Source organism: Vicugna pacos, chromosome 33 (genome assembly GCF_048564905.1).
Source record: "Vicugna pacos chromosome 33, VicPac4, whole genome shotgun sequence".
NCBI classification, from domain to species: domain Eukaryota; kingdom Metazoa; phylum Chordata; class Mammalia; order Artiodactyla; family Camelidae; genus Vicugna; species Vicugna pacos.
Genome location: NC_133019.1, coordinates 11,442,831 through 11,467,865, shown reverse-complemented (window position 1 = coordinate 11,467,865; position 25,035 = coordinate 11,442,831). Strand labels below are relative to the sequence as shown.

Here is a 25,035-nt window from a genome sequence, read left to right as displayed (position 1 = left end):
CGATAGGGCCTCTCTGGGCATTCAAGTCGCCTGTCTATGGTTTCAATAAATGCGTCGGTGGCGGCATCTAGCGGCCACGAGCGGCAAAGCTGATGAATTTCGGTTCCAATAACAGCCTTCCAGTCCGGAAAAACGGTCAAGGATCATTGGGCACGCAGTTCCTGCTAAGTCAGTCTAATCAGACTTTAAGTTTGCGTAGAGTCCCCCGACGCTTTGTATGTCTTTTTATAGCATTTATATTACATTATAGTCCTTTCCCTGAACGGTGTCGAGATTACTAACAAATTTATCTAAATATTTATTATTCATCTAAGATTCAAATTTAACTCATTCCCCTGTATTTTTATTGCTAAAGAAGACTGCTTCTTTAGGGCACGGTCTGTGTCTAATTAATTTTTAAGCGTTCATAGCGTCAGTACATAGTACAGGCACTTTAAAAATACATATTGGGCGGATGAATGAAGGGGTGAGTGAAGATACAAAAGATAAGTATTTCAAAACTGTAGACATAGTTAATTTGGGGAGCCAGCAGGAGAAAAACAAAGGAAAGAATTTTGGGAATTTGATCCTGAAAACCTGCCAGAGAAAAGTGAAAAGTGGCTTTTAAAAGGAAAATCAGAAACACTTCTGGTTAAAAAGGGAACTGCAAAAGATTAAACAATATTTTGTCATCTGTTATTGCTGATAATAATGGATATGTATTGTTGAGCACTCAATATGTAGGAGCACTTAGAGTAGATAAAATTATTTATTATTACATTACCTAACTTCATAAATTTATGAGATAGATGTTACTGCCAATATACAGATTAGGTAATCGAGGTTTAGGAGAGCTAAAGTAACTTACCTAAAGTCACCCAAGCAGTAAGTGCTGAAAATAGTCAAACACAAGTCAGTCTAATTTCCAAGTTTCTGCTTTTAACCATTGTGACATACTACCTCTAAGGCACTCCACACGAAGCATGCTTGCAGGAGTACTTTTTTTCCCTGCAGTTTAATTCAGCTAAGGCCATATTTCCAAAGAATCAGCCTCAATTGGTCTTTGCTGAGCTTCAGTGGTTCATATTGAAGGCCCCTGGAAGCTGCCATGTTAAAGTAATAATTCAAGGCAGAATTTTTACTTTTTTTAAATTAAGAATTTGTTCTTTTTTTTTAAAGTGCTTTTAATAACAAGAATAAACAATACAGTTTGACATATATCCATCCAGACATGTACAGTTTAAAAGCTTTCCAGCTTTGTAAAGATTCTACTAGAAAGCCATTGGAAATGGAATTGAAATGAATAAGAGTTTGAATTCTATAATGCAGTGCTCAAGAGTGCAGGTTGAACACCCTTTGTTTGAATCCTGGCTTTGCTACTTTCTAGCCCTGAGACGCGTAGTAGAATAGTTTTCTTTGTACCTTGGTTTCCCCACTTGTAAAACGGAGGTATTAATGGTACTTATCTCTGAGAATTCTTGTGAGGATTAAGTGAGATAATCTGTGAAGAATTTAAAGTAATGCCTGGTACATTGTAAGTGTTCAGTAAACATTAAGGAAGACACACAAGATATAGAGGCAGCATGTCATAATGAGAAAAGCTCGGTTTGAATCCTGGCTCTGCTGTATGAGTTTGGGCAAGTGCTTAACTTCTTTGATCCTTAGTGTCTTTATCTGGATTGTTGTAGAGGATGAGAGATAACATGTATAAGGATCTGACATAAAATAAACACTCAATAAAAGATCACTGGTGATCCAATATTGCAGCAATAATGAATAGACAGTTGAGGTGTAGAGAAGAACTGCTGAATCACATATGCTCTGAGAAGTCTGACGTTTGGCATGAAAGAACTCCCAATACAATCAGAAGATCAGATTTGAGTCTTGTTTCCGTTATATATTGGTCTAGAAATTTTGGCACATTTCTTAAACTTGTAATCATTTTCTTCATTTACAAAATAGACATAAGCACAGTAACTGCCCTTCTTCTTCCACAAATTTTTTTTAAAAGATGTAATTTACAAACCATAAAGATTCACCCTTTTAAAGTATACAATTCAGTAGTTTTTAGTATATTCACAAAATTGTGTAACTACCACTTCAATCTAATTCCATAGCATTTTCATCATTCTGAGAAACAAACCTCTCTCCCCATTTCCCCCTACCCCCAACCCTACTTTCTGTCTCTACAGATTTGTCTATTCTGAAAATTTCATATAAACGAAGTTATGTAAGATGTGGTTTTTTGTGACTGGCATCTTTCATTTAACATAATATTGCCAAGGTTCATGTTATATCATGGACCAGTACTTTATTCCTTTTTGGGACTAATATTCCATTGTGTAGATATACCACATTTTGTTATTCATTCATCTATTGGTGGACACTTGGATTGTTTCCACTTTTGGCTATTACGAATTATGCTTTTATGAATATTAGTGTACAAATTTTTGTGTGGATGTATGGTTTTAATTCTCTTGGATATATGCTTAGGAATGGAATTACTGAGTCCTATGAGGTACCTAACTTTTTGAGGAAATGCCAAACTGTTAACCAAAGCAGCTGCACTATTTCACAGTCCCACCAGCGTATGAGGATTCTAATTTCTTCAAAATCTTCTCACCAAAACCTTTTTTTTTTTAATTGAGGTACTGGGGATTGAACCCAGGCCCCCAAGCATGCTAAGAATGAGCTTTACCACTGAGCTAAACCCAAACGCCTCACTAACACTTTCTATTGTAGCCATCCTAGTGGGGGTGGGGGTGGCTAGCAGTTCCCTAAGAACTAAAGATGCTGAACATGCTATGTACTTATTGGTCATCTGTGTATCTTCTTTAGAGAAATGACTATTTTGTCCATTTTTAAACTGGATTATTTGTCTTTTCATTGTTGAATCTTGAAGAGTTCTTTATATATTCTGGCTACTAGTTAGCCCCTTATGAATGCCGGTTATTTTGTATATTAAATGACAGAGTGGCTGTGAGAGCGTTAAAAATGCAAGTCATGTCACAAATTCAATGAAAACGGTGATGAACAGTAAAGGAACAGAGGCAGCGGTTCCACGCTGGGGGGCGACCCCCAGACCTCGGGGCACAACCGGACTCGCAGCCGGACTCCCACAGTCTCCCCACCCAACGGCGCCCCGCCCCCCGCCCTTTGACCCGCGCCGTTTCCTGTTGGAGACGTGGCTCGAGGCCGCCATCTTGGCAAGAGGCGAAGCGCTAGCGCTCCTGTCAGGGGGGTAGCAGGTCCGGAGCGGCCGGTGCTCCCCTTCCCCTGACCCCAGCCCTAGCAGCAGTGAAGCCGGAGCGCGGGTGCGCCCCACCACCGCCTTCACCATGGTAAGATCCGAGCCCGGCCCAACTCCTGGGCCGTCCGGCCTCGCTCGCCCGCTCTCCCTGCCGGCCGGCCTGGTGCTGGAGCCGGAGGAGCCCCGCCCCGAGGGCCCGGAGCCCGGCGCTTCCCGGGGGCTCTGGCAGCTGTGTGTCCTTCCCCCGACTGTGGCCGACCTCCCAGGAGATCCGAGGGACCTGACTCCGGTCTCTCGGTCGTCGCGCCCTCACCCCTCCCCCGCAACCAGCTGGGCACCCTCTGCTGGGCCCCGGGTCCCGAGGTGGGCCCGGGGGGTTTGCTCTGCAGGAACCTCTTCGTGATGTTCCTTGGGCCCCAACCTTGCGGACCTGGACGCTGGTGTCCAGTAGGTACCGTGGACGCCTGGGCTCAGCAGGCTGGGTCTCTCTCTGGAGTTCCCTTCCTTCTGCAATCAGATCATCTCTCATCCCCGGTGTTCGGCAGGCCATTGATCGAAATCGAAATCTGTTAGTGTTCAGGACTTTTATTTGTTCGAAAGGGAGAAACAGAGGAAAGTTCGAAAAGAGACATAAAACAGGAAGGAGTAACTTCTGACACTAACTTGTAGGACTCAGGTTTTCCTGAAGCCTGCCACTTACTTCTGTAGGTCTTAACGTGTGTCCATTTGTCATTGTGATTGAAATATGCTGTGTATAGAGCATTGGGAAGATGTGAGTGAGTTATAGAGAACACAGGCTTTCAGTGTTCAAGGAACTTATTGTTCAGGTGAAGTGAAATGTGTATGTGGCCCATCGTCATCAGACGTCTCACGAGAGTGAAAAGAGGTTTATACTCTGGGACGTGTTACTTGCCTTTTGTTGCGTTATCTTTGTGTTCTCATCTGTTGTGGACAGGAAAGATTAAAATGCGTGAGGATGGGACAAAATACAGTGCTGACTCCACTAAATCTTGCTTTATCACTGTGATTTGTGGTTATTTATGAAGTAGGAGAAATTTTTTGGTTCCAAACTAGCAATTTATTTTTCAAATGGACTTTCTGCCTTTCAATCTTTTGAAGGATGTTCTTTTTAAAATTCTTTTTGTCAATAGGTTAATAACTTGATTTAAAGCATCTTCCTACACAGTTGAAAGATGACAATATAATTTGGTGCCAATCATGTTAAGTTCTGTTGACAATTTTTTTAGATGAGAATTTGGTTGGTGGGGGGATTCATTAAAGCTTAGGCTTTAAACCACTGAGAGGTTTTTTTCCAGCTTCAGGCATATAAATTGCATTAAGCAGATTTGCCTCATAAAACTTTTATGCTGGACATAAAATTTCCAAAAACTCCTTTCTTCATTTCCACTAGGAGACTTAGTATTTGGGTAGTGATTTTTAAACTCCTTTCCTTTTACATCCGGGATGTACTTGTAGTGCATTTCAGAGCATATTATAATTTTAACAGCAAAATTAAAGCCTTGTATTATATAAACCAAGTATAGATGATCTTTACAAAAACCTCGTTTGTTGAAAGGTTCTTGGAACTTAGTACTGTTTTTTCCCTCTAGTACTGTTTTTAATTCATCCATAACTAGAGGGATGGTAGAGCCCTAGGTGTTGTGGTAAACATAAAAATATAAATTTTGCCTGTTATTTGGATATATATGTATATTTGTGCATATATGTACAGTTGTGTCACATTTACATATACATATATTTCTGAATTATTATGTGGGGATCCAGATACCCACAGCTTTGTGTGCTCGGAGAACAACTTATCTCAGTACATTCTGCTCTGTTGAGTCTAGAGACATTAAGTATGATTTCTGTGCCATGTTTTTGGGCCCTATTCCTTTACAGAGAGATCTGTGGACAGAGAAATGTCCAAATAGGGTAACATTTTGTAAGATTTCTTGGATCTAAAAGTTGTATTGTAACTTCTGAAAGTTGATTTTTTTTGCAGCATTTTCTTATAAAATTTTCAAACATAGAAAACTTGAAAGAACCTTACAGTGAACATGCATGTAACCACTAGCTAGATTCTATAATTAACATTTCACTGTTCTTTTATCACACATCTAATCATGCATCCATCCCTCTAGCCATCTTTATTTTAAATGTATTTTAGAGTAAGCTGCAGATACAAGTACATAAGTGGTGATTTTTGAAGAACAAATTATCTTTAGCTTTAGTTACTGAAGTTAGTTCAAAATGTCCTACACTGCAAAGTCCTGGTAAGTTCAATAAATGAACAAATGCAAAAAAAAAAAAAAAAGGCTTGTGATGACTTTGTTATAAAGTGAAGTACAGAAAAAGCATCATTTGACTTTTTTTTTCTAGTTTTCTGCAAATAAATGAGAACATGTTCTTATTTTCTTAACATTTGTCAGATATCATTATAGTCAGTTCTTTTTCTTAGTTACTTATATTTAAATGAACTTGATGTTAAGTCTTATGGTAGCATTAATCTGTAAAATCTTTGCTTATCTATAGAGTGCTATTCTTATTTACTAAGTATAGGCAATGAGTAAACTTACTGTAGTGATCACATTAAATATAAATGATCACAGTTTGTTCAGTTCCCAAAAGTCATTAGTTATTAGAAAGCTACATTTGGATATGTATGGCTGATCTACACATAATGATGAGGGGAGCCAACTGAAGTCCCACACAGTAATAACAATTTCCAATTAGGAGATTATAATTGTTTGCTGTTTTAAAAATTTTTTCATATACTATACAACAGCTGCACAAATATTGATTATGTCTCTTTTTGATGTTTGAGAGGACAGTGAAGAATGAAAGTGATTTTCTTGAGTTTCCTATTCTCCAAATAGGAAGTACACTGCAATAACAAAATGATTTTTATTTTTATTCTCTAAAGCTTTTGTTTAGAACAGAAACTTGCGATGAGCTTAAAACTCTCACTGAATTACTTCAAGTTTTGGCTTTGAATGTGGTCTAGATTTTGTGGTAATCTGCCCCCAATTTGATTTTGTCTGTAATTTCTTCATGCAAACAGGAAGGACAAAATGGTCCTTTATGATAGTTTTAGAAACTAGCCTTAATATGATCATGAATTTTATATATATTTGTAAATATGTGTGTGTGTGTATATATACATCATCATGACAGTGAATTATGAAGGAGAAAGTGACTGGTTAATTCTGCAGGTGAGGAATACTGAACATTTATAGGTTCAAGAGAGTCTTTGGTTTTTTTCTTTAGGGAATTCTGCATGTTTATGCTGAATTACTACCTGTTATTCTTGGACCTCTGTCACTAGTGGGGATGAAGGGGTGAAATGGCAGCTTTCTGACACACCTATACAATACACACACATGATTTGTTTTGGTTTGGCAGTTTGCCTTCTGGCACCTTACTATTAAGTGAAATATGGTTCCAAAGTAGTTATCACTGGAATAGTGGGTGTGAAATGGAGATACTGCACAGTGTTTATTGCTGTAAAGTTTTCAAATGCTTAGACTTACAGAATCTTGAAGATGCAAAGGCACTTTAGATTTCACATAAATCAACCTCTATTTTAGACACCTTCAAGAAGCAATTAAGTGACCTATCTGTGGTCACTTAATTAATGACAGGCAGAACAGAAACCTAATTCTCCAGGTACTCAAGAACTTTCTGATCCATGTAGTTAAATCTGGATAGAAAAGAGTTGTTGTTTAATCCAAAAGCAAATGATAATATACTCAAACCATTTTAAGTATTGTTAAGGGAAAAGTTGTTTGACAAACCTAGTGGGAAATTTATTTTATTTTTTTAAACAGTCCCAAAGAGAACATCTACATAACTCTGGGCCCTCAGGTTTTATAGCTATAATATGACCAAGGGTTCAAATTTCTTTTAGGTCTAAATGCTTTTTTCCAAAAATGTAAAAAACAAATAAAGCAACTTGATGGAGAACCATACTTATTCATTCTTCCCCAAAGAAAATCAGATCAAATTACAGGAGGAAAAATTAACTTACCTTTTAGTGTATACTATATTTTAATAATTGCTAAACATTGGTAAACATTGATGCGAAGAGACGGTTTATTATTTCAGGGCATTTAAGAAGATAAATGTTAATTTAGGGTAGGTTAAATTTATCTTGTTTAAAAGTGACCATACCTTCTAGCCATGTTAATAAACTGTTATTAACATGAATAACAGTGAACAGAAACCTGTGTCAGCTTCATGGACCCTGTGATTGTGGTGTCTTAGGTGTTTTGAGGTTTAGAGCCATACTTTGTTGGGGGCACTTTGGTCCTCCTTTGGGGGCCTTATTTTGCTTATGTTTGGATAATAGAATGAGTCAGTGACAGTCCCAGAGGGTTCCTACTTTGGACCTACTATTTTACCTTACTGTTTCTTCATCTTGACATACTCAAATGCCCTGATTCATCAGAGCATTATTTAAGTGCTGTTTCTTCCATCAGGTCATCAGTGATCTTGTGAGCTAGAAGTAAACTCTTCATACTCTGTATTCTCATAACACCACTACTTAACAAATTCTGCCTAGTGTTACAGTTATTTATGTTTATGCTCACTAGACTGCTGGTGCCTTTTTTTTTCCAGGTATAATTGACATATAACATACTACTTTCATGTATGCAACATAATGATTTGGCATTTTGTATATATTGTGAAATGATCACCAAAATAAGTCTAATTAACACTTGTCACTATACATAGAAATTTTTTTTACCCCTTGGGATGAGAACTTTTGAGATCTTATTAGATTTCTTAAGGGAAGAATGCCAGTCTTACTTAGTATTCCCAGAGAGCATTTAGTGTGTATAGTAGGTGTTCAATAAACAATTATTTAGTTAATTCTTATATTAATATTGCTAAAATGGAGATTGCCAGTAAATTAGCCTCTGACTATGCCCAGTTAATAAAGCAAAGTGGATGAATTGCCCCTCTTTCTGGTTACAGGTTGCCCTTAATTTCTTTTTCCCTTTTATGTTGCCTTTGATGTTAATTTTTACCTAAATTTTATCTGTATGGTATGAAGGCATTTTAAATTCCAGCTGCCTAAGAACTACCTTGAAACCTACAAACATTGTTTCTAATAGGCTTATTATTATTAGATATATTAGGTATGGGCTTTATATTAAATCAGCATTTTATGTAGGTCTGAAGGTTTGGTCTGAGCAATCCTTTCTTCAGGTAGACCTTTGACTTAACGTATTTAAATTTTTCAATGCTTCGTTAACTGTGGCTTATTTTATTCCTTCAAAACCTCATAAAATTCTTAGGTAGGACTAGGTTCTCAGCCTTTCTAGGACTGTGGTTCTCAGCCTGTTTTTGGTGAGGAGGGCCTCTACAAGTATTACATTTACAATATGCTCCTGTTTATTAGTAATATTTCTTACTGCATAGAGTGATTCTCTGTGGGTCATTTGAGAATTACTACTCTAGAGAATCTATGAATTCTCTGAAATAATATGTAAAATTTTGTAGGGAGAGAGTCTGTGTCCGTTATTTGAATATTAAAATATTGACAAATCCATAAAGGTAAAAATGCATTGCCTTGAAGTTCCAAATTTTTTAATGAGTTTAATTTCTTGGCAGGCTTATTGTTAATAATGGTACTTTTTTTTTTTTACATTGTAAATATATGTGATATAAGTTGTATAGGCTTTGGCTTACAGTTTTATTATACTCATTTAGCCCTCATAATAGCTTGTGTGATAGTCAGATGATGCTGCATTTTGTAGGAGAAGAAACTGAGGCCAAGAGAGGTTGAGTAACTTAAAGTCAGATGGATAGTAAATAGAAGAAAAAAAACTAGAATCCAGATCTTACATCTAGTCATTTGGTTTTCTGGTATATTAACTTGATTCTTCACAAAGTTAGAACACTATTTCTAATTCACTTAATCCTTGGGAAAAGGAGAAATCAATGTGAGGTGATCGCCAAAATAAGGAAATACTCATTTTCCTGATGAGAATATTAACAAGAAAAGCTTTTTGGGATATATAAACTTTTAGGAGTGTAGCACATACAAGTTTTTTGATATTTAGCACTTTCTGAATTCATATATGATATTGATACTTCTGGAAATTTTATCTTGAGTCATTAAAAACGCATTTGTATAACATTAGGACAGTTGATTTTAAAAGAAATATTTATAACTCCAGCAAATGAAATTGTGAGTTCTGATCCTCAGGATAATTAATATCAGATGACCCTTTATTAGTACATGCAAAACTAGCACAATCCGAGATTGAGGGTAATACCTACCCTAAACAATTCATTTAGTTGTTGAACATAAAGTAATTGAGAGAAAAAAAATCTTTAATATAAGACACTGTAGAAGAATTTGAATCTACACAGCTCTTTTTTTAAGGTAAAGATTCCTTATTTTAAAAATATTTTTTATTGATATCATATCATACCTTAAAGTTATCAATGATTTCTTAATATCATTAACCATTCACTGTTCACGTTTTCCAGTTTGTCTTAAAATTTTTTTTAAACAGTCATTTGAATCAGGTTATAAATAAAATTTATACATTGTGATTGGTTGATGTGTCTCTTGAGTCTCTTAATGTATGAGTTTGCCCTCCATTTTTAAACAAATTTGAGATACAATTCATGTACCATTAAAATTTAGCCTTTTAAAGTATACAATTCATTGATTTTTTTATATATTCACAAAATTTTGCAGCCATCATCACTATCTAAGCTTAGAATATTTTCATAACTCAAAAAAAAAAAAAAGCGCCCTGCTCATTATCAGTTACTCTCATTGCCTCTCTCCCAGCTCCTGGTAACCGCTAATCTACTTTCTATCTCTGTCTCTGCTTATTCTGGATTTTTCATATAAATGGAATCATGTAAGATGTGGCTTTTTGTGTCTGGTTTCTTTCACTTAGCATAGTATTTTCAAAGTTCGCCCATATTGTAGCATATTCTTCATTTCTTTTTATGGCTAAGTAATATTCCATTGCATGGAACAGGGAATAGAGTCAATATTTTGTCATAACTGTAAGTGGAAAGCAACCTTTAAAGAACTGGAGAAAGTGATAGCATTATTCTTCAGATTTCTTATGAGGAAATTTACCCCGTGTTCATTGGAAGTAAATCAATCACTGAAAATAAAAATCTGTTCAGTAGAGGGAAATTATTTATGCAAGATAAAGATCAAACACTTTTCCAGTGTAAATTGTTTTTACCTAGCTGCTTGGAAGTAAGTATAGTGGTAATTGTCTCCCAAGTACCCTAATGACCTGTTCTTGTTGGGTAAGGACATTGTGTTCTCCTATGATTGTTACAAAACTGTATTGATGTTTTGAAACTATATGAATATTTATTCCAATTGACTAACTTGTTTTTTCTTCAAGCTACTCACCTGTAGAGGACAGGTTTTTGTGAAGCTGAAAAGCCTGACCAATAGGGTGTTGATATTAAAATGTGTAGGTAGTCTTTTTGTTACTTATACTTGTGAACTTTTGGGTTCCTGCAGTAAAGATACTGTTAACACTGTAGTTAATTTTCTTACTCCTTTGCCAATGGCATTTGAGGTCTCCTCTTCTTCTTAGGTGCTTTATTTGTTCTATTTAATGAAATACCAGACTGTGAAAAGGGGCTGTTGGTCTTGATCATTGAGCTGTGTCAAAAGCTGTGTGAAACATTGAGTCATTTAAATTTTCATTTTACAGATTGTTTGCATGTCTGGAGGTAAGACAAGGTGGGATGGGAAGGTTAATTAAAGAGCAGAAGGTAAAATTTAGTTTGGCTCCATATTCGAGGTAGAAATGAAAGGAAAGGTCAGGGGCCTTGCATAAACCTTTAATCTGCCTGAAGAGACCTGTGTTTTGGCTGTGGAAATCTCTATTCTTCTTAGAAAAAGTTTAAACTATTCTTTATGCATCTGCCAAAGCAGAGAGCAACCTAGTTCTGAGTCACAGGGGATTCAGTAATAATGTATGTATGGACTTAGAAAAAATTATTTCTTTACTAAGTTTTTCTTTAGGTATGTTATTGAAAATAGGAGTAGTAGCTTCATTTTCCTCTACTTTAGCTTTATCTTATGAATTACATACTATAATTAAAAGAGCAATAAAGTAGAGTTTGAAAGTCAGCGTTCTAGCAGTAATCATGTCACTAAATAGCTGTGTGTGTCATTCTCTGGAAGATCTCAGGATATTGAGAAAACATGTGTAAAGAAATAATTAATTAGTACTTATTTATATATATATGTTCCTGGCAGGTGCTGTTGGCAGCAGCTGTCTGCACGAAAGCAGGAAAGGCTATTGTTTCTCGACAGTTTGTAGAGATGACCCGAACTCGGATTGAGGGCTTGTTAGCAGCTTTTCCGAAGCTCATGAACACTGGAAAACAACATACTTTTGTTGAAACAGAGAGTGTCAGATACGTTTACCAGCCCATGGAGAAGCTGTACATGGTACTGATCACTACCAAAAACAGCAACATCTTAGAAGACCTGGAGACCCTAAGGCTCTTCTCAAGAGTGGTAAGAACCCTTCTGTAGTACTGGGTTACAGTTTTTTGTTTAAGTTTTCTCCATGAAACTGTTTTTCCCCCAGAGCAGCTGATGCTTATCATTTGCATACTCCATGCCCCCCAAACCCCACTCCAGCATCTTATTGCTACAGCTCCTTATTCAGTAAATATTTAAGTGTCCTTCTGGACTGTAGATATCCCAAAAGAGAATATGAGAACTGCCGTTTTGCTTCCTAATTCTTCAGCAGTTACTCTAACCTGCCTTTGTGGTTCTGACACTTGTTTGGCCGTATTTTTAGATAATGTTCTTTAGATAAGATTTGTTGATGTAGCCACACATATCCAAAGACTTTATGCCAAAATCTTGCTTAAAGAATAGAAAGAGCTAATAAAGGGGTTTGGGTTTATTGAAATTTGTGTACTTTAAAGAATGAAAACATAACTGCTGATAAATTTTAAATCTTTCTTTTCCATTGCTCTCCATGACTAGATTCCTGAATATTGCCGAGCCTTAGAAGAGAATGAAATATCTGAGCACTGTTTTGATTTGATTTTTGCATTTGATGAAATTGTTGCCCTGGGATACCGGGAGAATGTTAACCTGGCACAGATCAGAACCTTCACAGAAATGGATTCTCACGAAGAGAAGGTGTTCAGAGCAGTCAGAGAGGTAAATAGGGCTTTCTCTGAGACTGCTGGTTTGTATGTCTTTCTTTTAGACTTCATTGTCTGACTTTCCTGTTTTCACTCACTAGTCTAGACTATACTTACTCAAAGCTACATTCACGTATGTCTGTTTTCATAGACTCAAGAACGTGAAGCCAAGGCTGAGATGCGGCGTAAAGCAAAGGAATTACAACAGGCCCGAAGAGATGCAGAGAGACAGGGCAAAAAAGCACCAGGATTTGGGGGATTTGGAAGCTCCACAGTATCTGGAGGCAGTACAGCTGCTATGATCACAGAGACTATCATCGAAACTGATAAACCAAAAGTGGCACCTGCACCAGCCAGGTATAATCCAGTGTGGCACCTCGAATGCAGCCCTAGAAAGGCAGATGAGTGCTCTATGTGTGTATCACAGAGGAATATCTGATTTCTAGGCAAACTTAAATAATGAGTGACTTGATGTAATAATAAATTTGGCTACGTAAAATGGGGATAAAGGAGAAAGCTGAATGTGGTGTTTTTCCTTTTGTAAAAGAGTTCTTTTACAGATTATGGTGTGATTTCAATTTCCTGTGAGTTGCCTTGTTTTGGGAGAAGAGGAGATATTCAACTGTGGAGCATGTATTTTTAATTTAGTTTTCATGAATGGATTTCAGGTAGAATCTGAACTACCTGAAATTATATGCAAAAGTTTGTGCACAGATATATTTATCTGAATAGAAAGTACAAAGTTTTCATCAGATCATACATGTTTATAAAAGTATACCTTTGGTCCTTGGGTACTTGAAGCTTATATGTTAATTATGTCTCAGCTGCCAGTTCAGGCAGAGGATGGTCTAGTTGTCCACTCAACACCAGGAAGCTTGTGTTTCTCCCGTGAGGTATTCACATTCCTCTTAGAGAACAGCTTCAGGGAAAGCTTCAGTGATAGGGAGTTATAATTAGTTTTTAATTTTTTTAATCATGTGTGTTTTTTCTAATTTTTGTTTTCTTCCATGTAGGCCTTCAGGCCCTAGCAAGGCTTTGAAACTGGGAGCCAAAGGAAAGGAAGTAGATAACTTTGTGGACAAATTGAAATCTGAAGGTGAAACTATCATGTCCTCCAGTATGGGCAAGCGCACCTCTGAAGCAACCAAAGTGCATGCTCCACCCATTAACATGGAGGGGTAAGTAGTAACTCAGTAACGACAGACTACCTAGTGTTAAAATTTTTTTTTTAATTCTTTTCGTGTCTTTCAATTTTTCTACATTTAAAAGACTTAATGGTAAATTCTAGGTATTAACAGGATGTTAAAAATTTTTTTTTAATTCTTTTCGTGTCTTTCAATTTTTCTACATTTAAAAGACTTAATGGTAAATTCTAGGTATTAACAGGAGGCCTTCTCCCTCCCCACTCCACCCCCAACACCATTTAACCATGAGTAGGGGCTCTCAGCCATCTATTTTCCATGAAGTTTAGAACTTAACCTTTTTATCAACTCTGCTGGCTAAATTAAACAAAAGTAACTTGTCTTCATGCCTCGTATGTACTTTGTTTCTTAAGATGGACTTGAATTAGAGGGCTAGAGATGTGAAGACTACTACACTGTATTTTAGCATTTTTTTTCTAATTAAATTTTAAGGAGGACCAGTGTTTAATACAAAATTCGTAAATATCTTTAATAGCAAATTAACACATTATCCTTTGCCTTTTAAGTATTTGAACCTCGTATAGAATATTTTGATTTGTCTCTTATTTCAGGGCTGTGGTACTGGTTGGTAACATTTTTAAGTGGTAGTTGCCAAGTTTACTTATTCATGACTCAGATTTCTTGTCTTGAAGCCCAGACCTTCTACTGTTACTGATAGTTTTGAGGTCAAGTGAAAGATGAGTCTGGGAGGATACCTCTATCAGGTGTGCATAAAAGAAGAGTATCTTGTATGTCTTATTAGTATGAAATGAACAGGGTTACATCAGGATAAATCTCTTAAATCACTAAAGCTCCTGTGCTATTCCTAGTGGTTGCTTTGAGTGAAATAGAGGTTTGACACTATTTTAAAAAGATGTTGGAGACCATCATTTACTAGAGAGGGCTTGAGACTCCTTTCTGAATGATGGAGTACTTCTTGAGCCTGGAGTAAACATCTGTGAAGGTAAATGAGGCCTTGCATTGTCTTAAGATACACTCCTGTGTGGTCTTGAGTCTCATGCTTTTGTTTCTGGGAAGACTTAAGAGTTTGGACAGAACAAGGTAGGATGCCAGAATGGTCTTTTTAAGCCTCTGCAGTTCACCCAGGTAGAAACAGTTTTAGTGAGGAATATGGATAGATTGTACTTAACAATTGCCCATAGCAGCAGCACCTTTTATTTTACTTATTTTAAAAATTAGATTAACAAAACAGAAACAGACTCATAAACATAGAATACAAACTTACGGTTGGCAAGGGGGCGGGGGGTGGGAAGGGACAGACTTGGATTTCAAAATGTAGAATAGATAAACAAGATTATACTATACAGCACAGGGAAATATATACAAGATCCTGTGGTAGCTCACAGCGAAAAAAAAATGTGACAATGAATATATGTATGTTCATGTATAACTGAAAAATTGTGCTCTACACTGGAATTTGATACAACATTGTAAAATGACTATAACTCAATAAAAAAATTTAAAAAAAAGACTAAACAAAAAAATGAACATTAGATTATACATTCATATAGTTCAAAATTCAAAAGTTTCAAAAGTAAGGGATGGAGTGGGAAGGGACAGACTAGGAGTTTGAGATTTATAAATACTGACAGGTATATATAGAATAGATAAACAAGTTTATACTGTATAGCACAGGGAAATATATTCAAGATCTTGTAGTAGCTCATGGTGAAAAAGAATATGAAAACGAATATATGTATTTTCATATATGACTGAAAATTTGTGCTGTACACCAGAAGTTGACACAACATTGTAAACTGACTATAACTTAAAAAAAAATGCAGTTTGCATTGTAAAACCTAACAACAACAAAAAAGTTTCAAAGGCTATTACAATAAAACTTCTTCCCTGCACCCAACCATGCAGATTTCTCTTTTTAAAGGTAACTAGTATTAACTAGTTTTTTGGGTGTTTCTTCTGAGAGGGATAGTCTATGTATAGATGAAAAAAATTTGGTATAATTTCTGTTTTTCTCCTGTTTATAATACATAAGTGGTAGAATACTAGACACAATTTCTAATTGCTTTCTTGCTTTATTATTTTAGAGATAAGAATTTCCTTATTTGAAGCTATAGAGACATGACATCTAAATGCAGTACCTTACCCTAGGCTGGATCTCATACTACTTACTATAAAGGACATTATTAGATCAGCTGACAAAAATGGCATATGAATGGTAGATTAGATAAAAGTATTGTATCAATGTAAATTTATCAACTTAGTAGCAGTACTGTGGGTTATGTAAGAGAATATCCTAATCTTACAAAATATACTCTGAAAATGTTTTGGGATAAAGAGTCATGATGTATATAATCTGCTTCTAAATGTTTCAGGGAAAAAAGTCAAATATATTTATATAGAGTATGCAAATGATAAAACAAGTGGGATAAATGTTTAACAATAGATAAAAAGAGTATATGTATATTCCTGGTATAATTTTAATTTTTTAATTTTTCAAATAAACTGTTCCCCCTTTTTTTCCACAACTGCCCAGAATTCATTTTTGTGGATATTCATTTATGTATTTAAATAGTCCCCCTACTGATGGACATTTATTTCCAAACATTTGCTATTGCAAACAATGCTTCAGTGAATAACTTACTACATTATTTTGTACAGGTGAGAATTTATCTGTAGGATGAGGAATTGCTGAACTGAAGGGTATGGTGTTTTAAATTTTGATACATATGGCTGTAGTACCTTAAAATAAGTTACTGATGGCTAATCACCGTTAAACCCTGGAGAAAGGGAGTTCTGGTTTCTACCTTTCTGAGCAGATCTGTTACTCTTCCTCTACAGTGTACACATGAAGATTGAGGAAAAGATAACACTAACCTGTGGACGAGATGGAGGATTACAGAATATGGAATTGCATGGCATGATCATGCTTAGGATCTCAGATGATAAATTTGGCCGAATTCGTCTTCATGTGGAAAATGAAGATAAGAAAGGGGTGCAGCTACAGGTGTGTAGAGGCTTTTGATAAGGGAGTATGAAGGCTTTTGTCTGCCTAGCACGTTCTTTCTCAGTTCCTTGTATAAGCCACAGAACACAGAGGATCATTTAAGTTGTCTAACTAATGCCATTTTAGATGCATGGGAAAGAAATTGATTTATTACTACAGTGGATGCCTTGAATCAATAAATGTCTTCCCAGGGTGGTTGTGGATGATTGACAGCAGCTGTATTAGTTTGGCCTTTTAATATTGTAATTGAATGAAAGGTCATTTTGAAATCTAATAAATGACTTCATGCCCACTAACAAAGGTGCAAGGAGATGCTTATCTGTTACTACTATGCAGAGGGTAAGTTCATTTAGGATAATGCTTGAAGTATAGTTAAACAACAAAGTTCTGAAATTTAATAGACATTTATTTTATTAAAACAGGTTATGACACTACGTTTTCACATTCTGCCTCTATATGAACTGCCAGTGCTTGTTTTCTTAGCTGAAGGGCAGTATCTCATGGTATATTTGAGAAGTACGTAAAGTTCTTACAAAATAATTATGTGTGTTCCATCTACTTGGATATGTATGAGACCTTCTTTATGTTATTTCACTTGTTCTTGTTACATTTTATTTAGATGGTTGATCTTATATCTCTTGTCACAAGAACAAAGCCTTTTCAGGAAGGAAGTGGTTTCCACCTCGTAACTAGTATACAGTTGTCTTTTGGAAGTAGTGCTTATGTTATTTGATGGTAGCTTTACTAGCTCTTAAGTATATGTAGTCTGCTTTCCAGAAATTATTTCTTTTTCCTTTTTTCTCCTAATGTGACTTCCTTTTAAAAAATTAGTCCATCTTAGTTGGCCTGAATTTGAACAACTTTAATTCTCTAGGCAAAATTATAAGTAAACTTTCCGCAGAGTTTTTCCTTCTCCTGCCTCCTTAGTAGAAAAGGCCAGGACTGCTGTCTGACCCAGACCACTGATCAGCATCTGACCCTCGTCTTGTATTTGGCAAGCTTGGCCCGACCATGAGGCTCCTCCCTGTGAAGTATTTTTGTAAAGGACTTGATTAATGGTCTTTGAACTTTTTCAGTTACAAAATTACTAGCGTGTTACTTACAAACAAAATGGCTTAGAGTTGAGATTATTTTTTTTAATTACTATTTTAAAATGTCTTAAATCTTTAAAAAGTCTTTGAAGGAGGGAAATCTTTCATCAAAATCAAAAAGAATTGGAATTTTTTAGGCACTCTATTTTAGATGTTTAGATTATGGGTAATGTAAGACCAGAAGGAATTTATTTCCTGTCTTATCATGTCTGAACCACGGAAGTGTTCTTTCCCTTCTCATTTCAGACCCATCCAAATGTGGATAAAAAACTTTTCACTGCAGAATCTTTAATTGGCTTGAAGAATCCAGAAAAGTCATTTCCAGTCAACAGTGATGTAGGGGTGCTAAAGTGGAGACTACAGACCACAGAGGAATCTTTTATTCCACTGACAAGTGAGTGCCTCTGGCCAGTCCTACTAAGCTAGTCTGCATTGAGAACTAGAAATAGCCCTGGCTTGTACACTCTTACCTTCATTGCCATAATTCTTTTTGACAAAATGACCTTCTTTCAAAAGGGACTCAGAGCTTCATTCTCTGTACTTTAATGATGAGCTTTAATTTTTAATACCCTCTAATTTTGAAACCATTATTTTTAATAGTTTACATTAGGATGTTTAAGGCCTGCAGGTGTCAGTTTTGATTTGCCTTCTTAACTTTTCTCCACTCTTTTCCTAATGTTCTAGTATGCCTGCTTTGCTTTTCTCTTCAGTTAATTGCTGGCCCTCGGAAAGTGGAAATGGCTGTGATGTCAACATAGAATATGAGCTACAAGAAGATAATTTAGAACTGAATGATGTGGTTATCACCATCCCACTCCCGTAAGTCTCCCATAGAATCATTTTTTCTATAGTGGGTTTATAGAGCTAGTCTTTTAAAACTCGCATTAGAGGCAGCACTTAACTGGCTCTGCATTCTAAAATATTTGTTTTTCATAAAGGCTGGTTATAAAAAAAAGCCAGGTAAAATAGGCTGCATAGTTACTATGATTCCACTTATGTGACATTCTGAATAGGTAATACTCTTGAAACAGAAGTCAGGCATTTGACTGCAAAGAGAGGAAGCATTTGGTTAAGCATGAGGGAACTTTTGGAGACGATGGAAATGTTCTGACTTGGTTGTAAGGGTGCTTATAAGATACATTTGTCGAAATGCTTTAAGTTATACACTTTTAAAGGAGTGGATTTTACTGGCTTTAAAGCTGAGCAAACAAAGCTCCCATCCAAGTACTAACCAAGCCCGACCCTACTTAGCTTCCGAGATCAGATGGGATCGGGCGTGTTCAGGGTGGTATGGCTGTAGACTGAGCAACCAAAGCTGGTTGTAGTTCTACAGCTATGTTTTCAGATGTTGGTCCTCAGTTTGTCCATGTAGTAATGAAGATTTCCAGAAGGAGGAGCCAGTTCTCAGTCAAACTTTCCTGTTTTGTTTTGTAACTCTTAAAGGAATTGCATCGGTCAGACTGAATTTTTCTTCTGAATTTTTTTCTTCACTTTGCTCTCTAAACTTTTCCAGCTAAAGATGAGAGTATGTTTTAAAAGTTACTATTCTTGCTGAAACAGGATTCTTGACATTAGTTTCAGTAAATTTTCTAACAGCTTTATTGTGGTATAGTTGGCATGCAATAAACTACACATATTTAAATTGTACAGTCTGATAAGTTTTGACATGTATGAGCCTGTGAAACCATAATCACAATTAAGATAATAGAAATATCCATCACCCCTAGAAATTTAGTTCCAGTACGTTTTTGATGTGTGCTTAAATGGCCTACTTTCTAGGATCATCCGGAAATACTCTCTTAAATACCTTAAGTTCATCTTCTCACTAGCATTTCTAGTGACTTACACTGTTGCTGCTTCTCCATTGAATCCCTGGACCTCTCTTCTACCTCTTAAGCACCCCCATGGTTAAGTATAGGGCTTAATTATGAATACTCAGTTAGTGGGCCCAGTTATTATTACAGGGAAAATGGTTCTAATTTAATTTGTAGTTTTGTTTAAATTAAGTTTAATTTGTAGTTTGATTCAGGGCTCTACATGTCCAGGTCTGGTTTTAGTCATTCTTATTTCCATTTTTTAAAATACGCTTTATTACCAATATCCCCCTTAATGGGCTAACCATCTTATTCTTCACATCTTGGTTGTTATTTTGGAACAAAAGATGGTTACCTTTTCTTGGGCATTGGTGACAGGTGTGGGTTTTATTTTGTCAGGATTTATTTTACTAGACTATTTTTAAGATGCCACAAGTTTTAGGCCTCTCCATCTACCCTGTAATTGTGGTTATAGTGGTTTCCTGTGTCTTAGTTCAGTTTTGCAGTAGTCTCCTGAAGAGACCCTTAGACAGCATTTTACCCTATTGTCTAGAACTGATCAAATTAGAGGAGATCAGAATCAGAATTGGAACAAGGGCAAAGAGGAGAAACATATAACTGGGACTGTAAAATTGATAGGGAGGGGTTAATCGTGTTATACCACCCTTAAAGTTTTCTTTGTCTCCCTTATTTACCCTGCCCTGATATAAACATTGAATGTCACTGGTGAATTAAAAGATGATAAATTTAGAATGTGTAGGAGTAAGTGACACTGCCTGTCAGCCATGTGGGGGTGCAAAGTACATCCTAACTAGCCTTGGTTCTTTTGCAGATTAAGGACAACTGTGTATCTTTCTTTCCCATCATGTTCACATTTTGGTATAATCGTGTTTTCACTTATCAAATAAAAGTTCACTAGATTGTAAATCAAATAAACCCACTGACAGCAACTACAGTAAGTTTTAAAACCTAAAATCTTTTGAAAATATACTCTCAAAGGCTCAAATTCATCTCCATTCTAAATAACCACATAATGGTGTTTACAATTTCCCCCTACTATTATCAGCCCCCCTGAGTCCCCCCATGTTGGCACCTGTAAAGAGAGCTATGCTATGTTAAAATTCCTTCTTAACAAGGCAGCAAACCATTAGTATACGATTTTTGGAAATACATCCCACTTCATACATTTGTCAGTCTCAGTTCCCTGCTAGCTCCAGATCTTGTCCACAGAGCAGCCCACGGGCATGTGTGCCAATTACCTATGGTTGCATATATCTGTCTACCAAGGGAGTGAGTGAGACCCTTAGCCAAGGTGCTAGGACTTTGATCCTTGAAGTTACTGGGGAGTCTAATTCTTTCTAGGACTATATAAAAGGCAGAATTTAGGGTTGATTTTCCTTAGCAGTGTTCTTGTAGTTCTGGACAGCTAACTTGACACGGATGTTTCTTGTGACAGATCTGGTGTTGGTGCACCGGTGATTGGTGAGATTGATGGCGAGTATCGACATGACAGTCGACGAAATACCTTGGAGTGGTGCCTGCCAGTGATTGATGCCAAAAATAAAAGTGGCAGCCTTGAATTCAGCATTGCTGGGCAGCCCAATGATTTCTTCCCTGTCCAAGTCTCCTTCATCTCCAAAAAAAATTACTGTAACATACAGGTACCCCATTTTATTAGAGAGCTTATATTGGAGAAAACAGGACAGATGCCAAGTAGGCAGCATATCTTCATGATCAGAGCGAAAAATCTGAAAAACTGGTGTCCCTCATGGATTCCATTGAAAAGTACTAATGGGTTGTGCAGGAGTCATATCTCTTAGTTGCCACTTTTTTAATAATCTCACGTATCTTAAAATCCATTTGCAAAAACACTCAACACATGATTTCCCTTTTGTAATGTCACTTGGTTTGACCCCAAGGGATGAAAGAAAGTTTATTTGAAAGGCAAAATTACTGCCCAAAAAAGTGGTTCTAACACAAATGAATATAATTCTTGTATTATTTATGTCACAGCTTCCCTTCATCAGTATAGATAATCATAAGCCAGTTAGTTCTGTTGTAAACTTTGTCCTTTAGGTAGGCAAAGCAATGGAAATTTGTGAACTATTCCTTTAAATCATTATTTTTAACTTTTTTCTCTAGTTTTTGAAATTGCATTACAGGGACTCAGTTTATATTGCCATTTTCCCCTCTGACTTGTTGATTTGCCTGTTACTCTGGCACTATTTTATCTTCCCAGATGATCTCTGTCTCTCCTGTAAGTCCTTGGGGAGTTCTGTTTCCTGTGTTGGATGACAGAGCAGTTCTCTCTCCCCTCTCAGTTATTGGCTTAATCCCATGAGTATCGGGAGCACATTATTGAACCCAAGACATTTTCCTGTTAGGGACCATTTGAAGAGCAGGGCAATATAACTGCTCTCTCATAACCTCATTACAAAATACGACTCAATGGTTCAAGTATTGTGTTGGAGCGATTAACACTCACCATTGTTACAGGTAATTCATTAAACTAGACATTTATTGTTATTAATAAAAAGAAAAGACATCTCATTAGAAGGACCCAGCCATATCTAGAAAATAAAGTATGATAGAGCAGCTTAGTGAGACTTTGAGAGCAAATTAAGCAATAATGTCGTGTTGTTAGAATGTTGCGCTTTAGGTTAAAATGTTAATTGATCATCCTGATGGAATGTCTGTGAACTTCATAGGTTTTACAGAGCAGAGCCTAGCCAATAGCCACACATTCAGGACCTTTTATTTAATAGTAATACCACTGTACATGTCATCCCAACAGTTGTCTTTTCCACCTAGAGAGCAGATTAACCGTGTTGGTGGGGTGGGGTGATGCTGTGAGCTACAGCTGTGACTTGAACTTTTTTAGTATTTCTGAGTTACTTTTTTTTTCTCTTGAGTTACTTTTAATACTGCTTTAGGGAATTTGATCTGTTCTCTACTGAGAATTAAGTCAGCACCTTAAAAGACCCACTGTCCTTCTGCTTTACCTTATGCTTTGTTTGTTTTCCTAGGTTACCAAAGTGACCCAGGTAGATGGAAACAGCCCTGTAAGGTTTTCCACAGAGACCACTTTCCTAGTGGATAAATATGAAATTCTGTAATACCAAGAAGAGGAAACCGAAAAGGAAAATTTTCAAATTAATAAAGAAGAAGCCAACAGTGGCTGAAGAGTTTTTTCCAAATCTACAAGCCATTGGAGACCCATTTTTTCAAATACAGTGCACGATTCTCAGAGCGCAAGGACCCTCAACTCACCCTCAGTGTTTCAGTGTCACAGAGACCTTCTTTGGCAAAGAAACGACACAAGCATGAAGGGAAAGGCTGTTGATTTCTTTGGCAGATTTTACTGGCCAGCAGGAAAGCAAGCTCTCCAGAGAATGCCCCCCGTTAAATTTTCTCTGCCTTCACCTAAGTTGCTTTTTTATTTAATTCCTAAATATATTACATTTCATATTTTGTTTTTAAAAAGTTTTCTCTGCAGAAGATTTTAATCTTTCATACTCTTTTCCTTTACCTTCAGTTTTGTTTTTTTTTTTCCTATGTATCCAGTCAAGCCCTGGGATTACCTGCATATACACATTGTATTTAGCACTCCCAGAACAGGTTGATCTAATCTATTCTTGATTTTTGGACAACACAGGTGAACAACTTGAGGGGTATGGGATCTAGAAGTTAAAAGATAAAGATGTCTTATGTCCTTTTCCTATATCTACTCATCCCTCCATTCCTTTGCTAAGCTGTTTTCCTTTCAGGCCTGTCCCTCCAGTTTAGACCAATACTGTGAATCCCACTTGTGTGTCAATATTAAAAACAGCTGAGAAGCAGCTTTCAGATGGCACTTCCCCTACTTCAAGGTGTCTTGAAGGAGAATGGTCATGTCCAGTTAGGGATTTCACACCCATAGGTAATCATGTCTGCTGCTGGTGCTACCCAGCCATCCATTCTCCATGTTTTGGGTACTTTAGCTAACACATGTACACCCCTTGTAGTCCATTCACATTCCTGAGATTGACCACCTCCGTCTCCTGGATGTTCTCTATGTCATCAGTTTTTTTCCCCTCTCTATCAGAGATGAGGTTATGATTTTGGAGGCTATGAGTTCAGTGAGTCTTTGTGCCAGTCCCATTGGCTGTAAACTGTTCAGGAGACTCCATTTTCACCACCAGATTTTTAGCATTTCAAGATGCAGCTGATTCTGTTGCTACGTACAGATTGCCGATGTATAGTCCATTTAAGCTTCTAGCCTGCCGAACATTTTCCCACCAGCCTGTCTTTCTATGTCTCTGAAATCCTTCCTTTTTCTGCCCTAAGCCTCTTCTGTTGAGTGTCATCCTGTAGTGGTTTGTCCGCCCATCTCATCCGTTACTTTTTCAATGGAAATGACTCTCAGCCGGCCCAGCCCTGGCTTTTAACCCAGTATTGCACTTGACGTTGGTGCAGTTACTGCCAGGCTGCAGCCACCGGCAGGGGAAGAGACAGCTGACTACAGATAACCTGCACTTGCAGCTGGTTGGAGAGTACCGCTCCCACTCTGAGCAACATCTGGCCTTCTCTGCAAAGAATGTACTGTCCTTGAAGCAAAGTAGTCACACACAAATGGCCATGGATGGAATTGTTTGCCAAAGAAATTTCTGGCCTTTCCCTTAACTGCATCAGGGAAGAATCCTTATCTCTAGCTTGGTGTCCACATAAGGTTTTTTTGAGGAAGGGGACTGGGACAAGAAATCTGTCATGTAGTTAAGTAGACAGGAAGTCTTATTAATTCAGTTTTATTTGCGAGTTGCTCGTCCGTATGATTTTTTTTTTAAAAGCCTAGTTTCACAGAAACTTTTTTTTCTGAAATTACTTTTGGGGTAATATTTAAAATGAGAGACGTTTTGTAACCCTGTAAAATACATAGGGAATATAACATTCCAGTGTACACCAAGGAGGCAGATTCTTTAATCAAATAAAGAGTATTATAAAATGAATGTTTATCAGACTGTTGACTCTCATACGTTGGTGTCATTTTGCTGATTCAGGGTGATGTAATGGGGTCCAGGATTAAAAGTGAATGATTTTTTTTTAAGAGGAAATAATCTGTATCAGAGTATTCATTGCCTCTTCTCCCTATCAGGTATTGTGCCTCGTGTATTCTTCTACATTTGCACGCGTGTGCACGCACACACACACACACAAGCACTCCTGACAGCATAGCTTTTGAATTTGATGCCACTTACGGGCTTTTGATTATAATTTTGTCAGGGGCAGTTGTAGAGTCAGAAAAGTGAGGCTTTATCTTTAAAGAATAACCACTGTTGGTGGTATCTTGGAGCATTTTCTTCCCCACTAGACAAATAACGGTAAGGAAGTGATCGAGGCATGAGGATAAACGCCTTGGGAGTTGATAATTCCCTCCGAAAAGGCTTCTTCCTTTATTTAACTTGAAAAAGTATTGAATGTCAACAAATTGGGAGACAAATCTCTGATGAATAATAAGTTTCTGGAGTGAAAAAGTTCTATTTTAATGGTGAAAGCCAAGATTTTGAATTTTTTTTCCTTGAGAGAA

At 36.8% G+C, this 25,035-nt stretch overlaps 1 protein-coding gene across 2 annotated transcripts; it reads left to right on the top strand.

Annotated features, from left to right (window-relative positions):
• The first annotated feature begins 13 nt into the window (after positions 1-13).
• Positions 14-24,457, top strand: ARCN1 (archain 1). 2 transcript variants are annotated; one of them, XM_072954071.1, is made up of 10 exons: positions 14-168; positions 11,493-11,756; positions 12,237-12,416; positions 12,552-12,757; positions 13,414-13,578; positions 16,402-16,567; positions 17,905-18,052; positions 18,369-18,477; positions 20,929-21,133; positions 22,499-24,457. In XM_072954071.1, the coding sequence occupies exons 2-10, from the start codon at positions 11,559-11,561 to the stop codon at positions 22,586-22,588; spliced, it is 1,467 nt and encodes a 488-aa protein (XP_072810172.1). In that variant the 5' UTR covers positions 14-168; positions 11,493-11,558; the 3' UTR covers positions 22,589-24,457. The 2 variants fall into 2 exon arrangements, with proteins under 2 accessions (XP_072810172.1, XP_006207820.1); XM_006207758.4 differs by lacking the exon at positions 14-168 and adding an exon at positions 3,167-3,320.
• Positions 24,458-25,035: the final 578 nt, after the last annotated feature.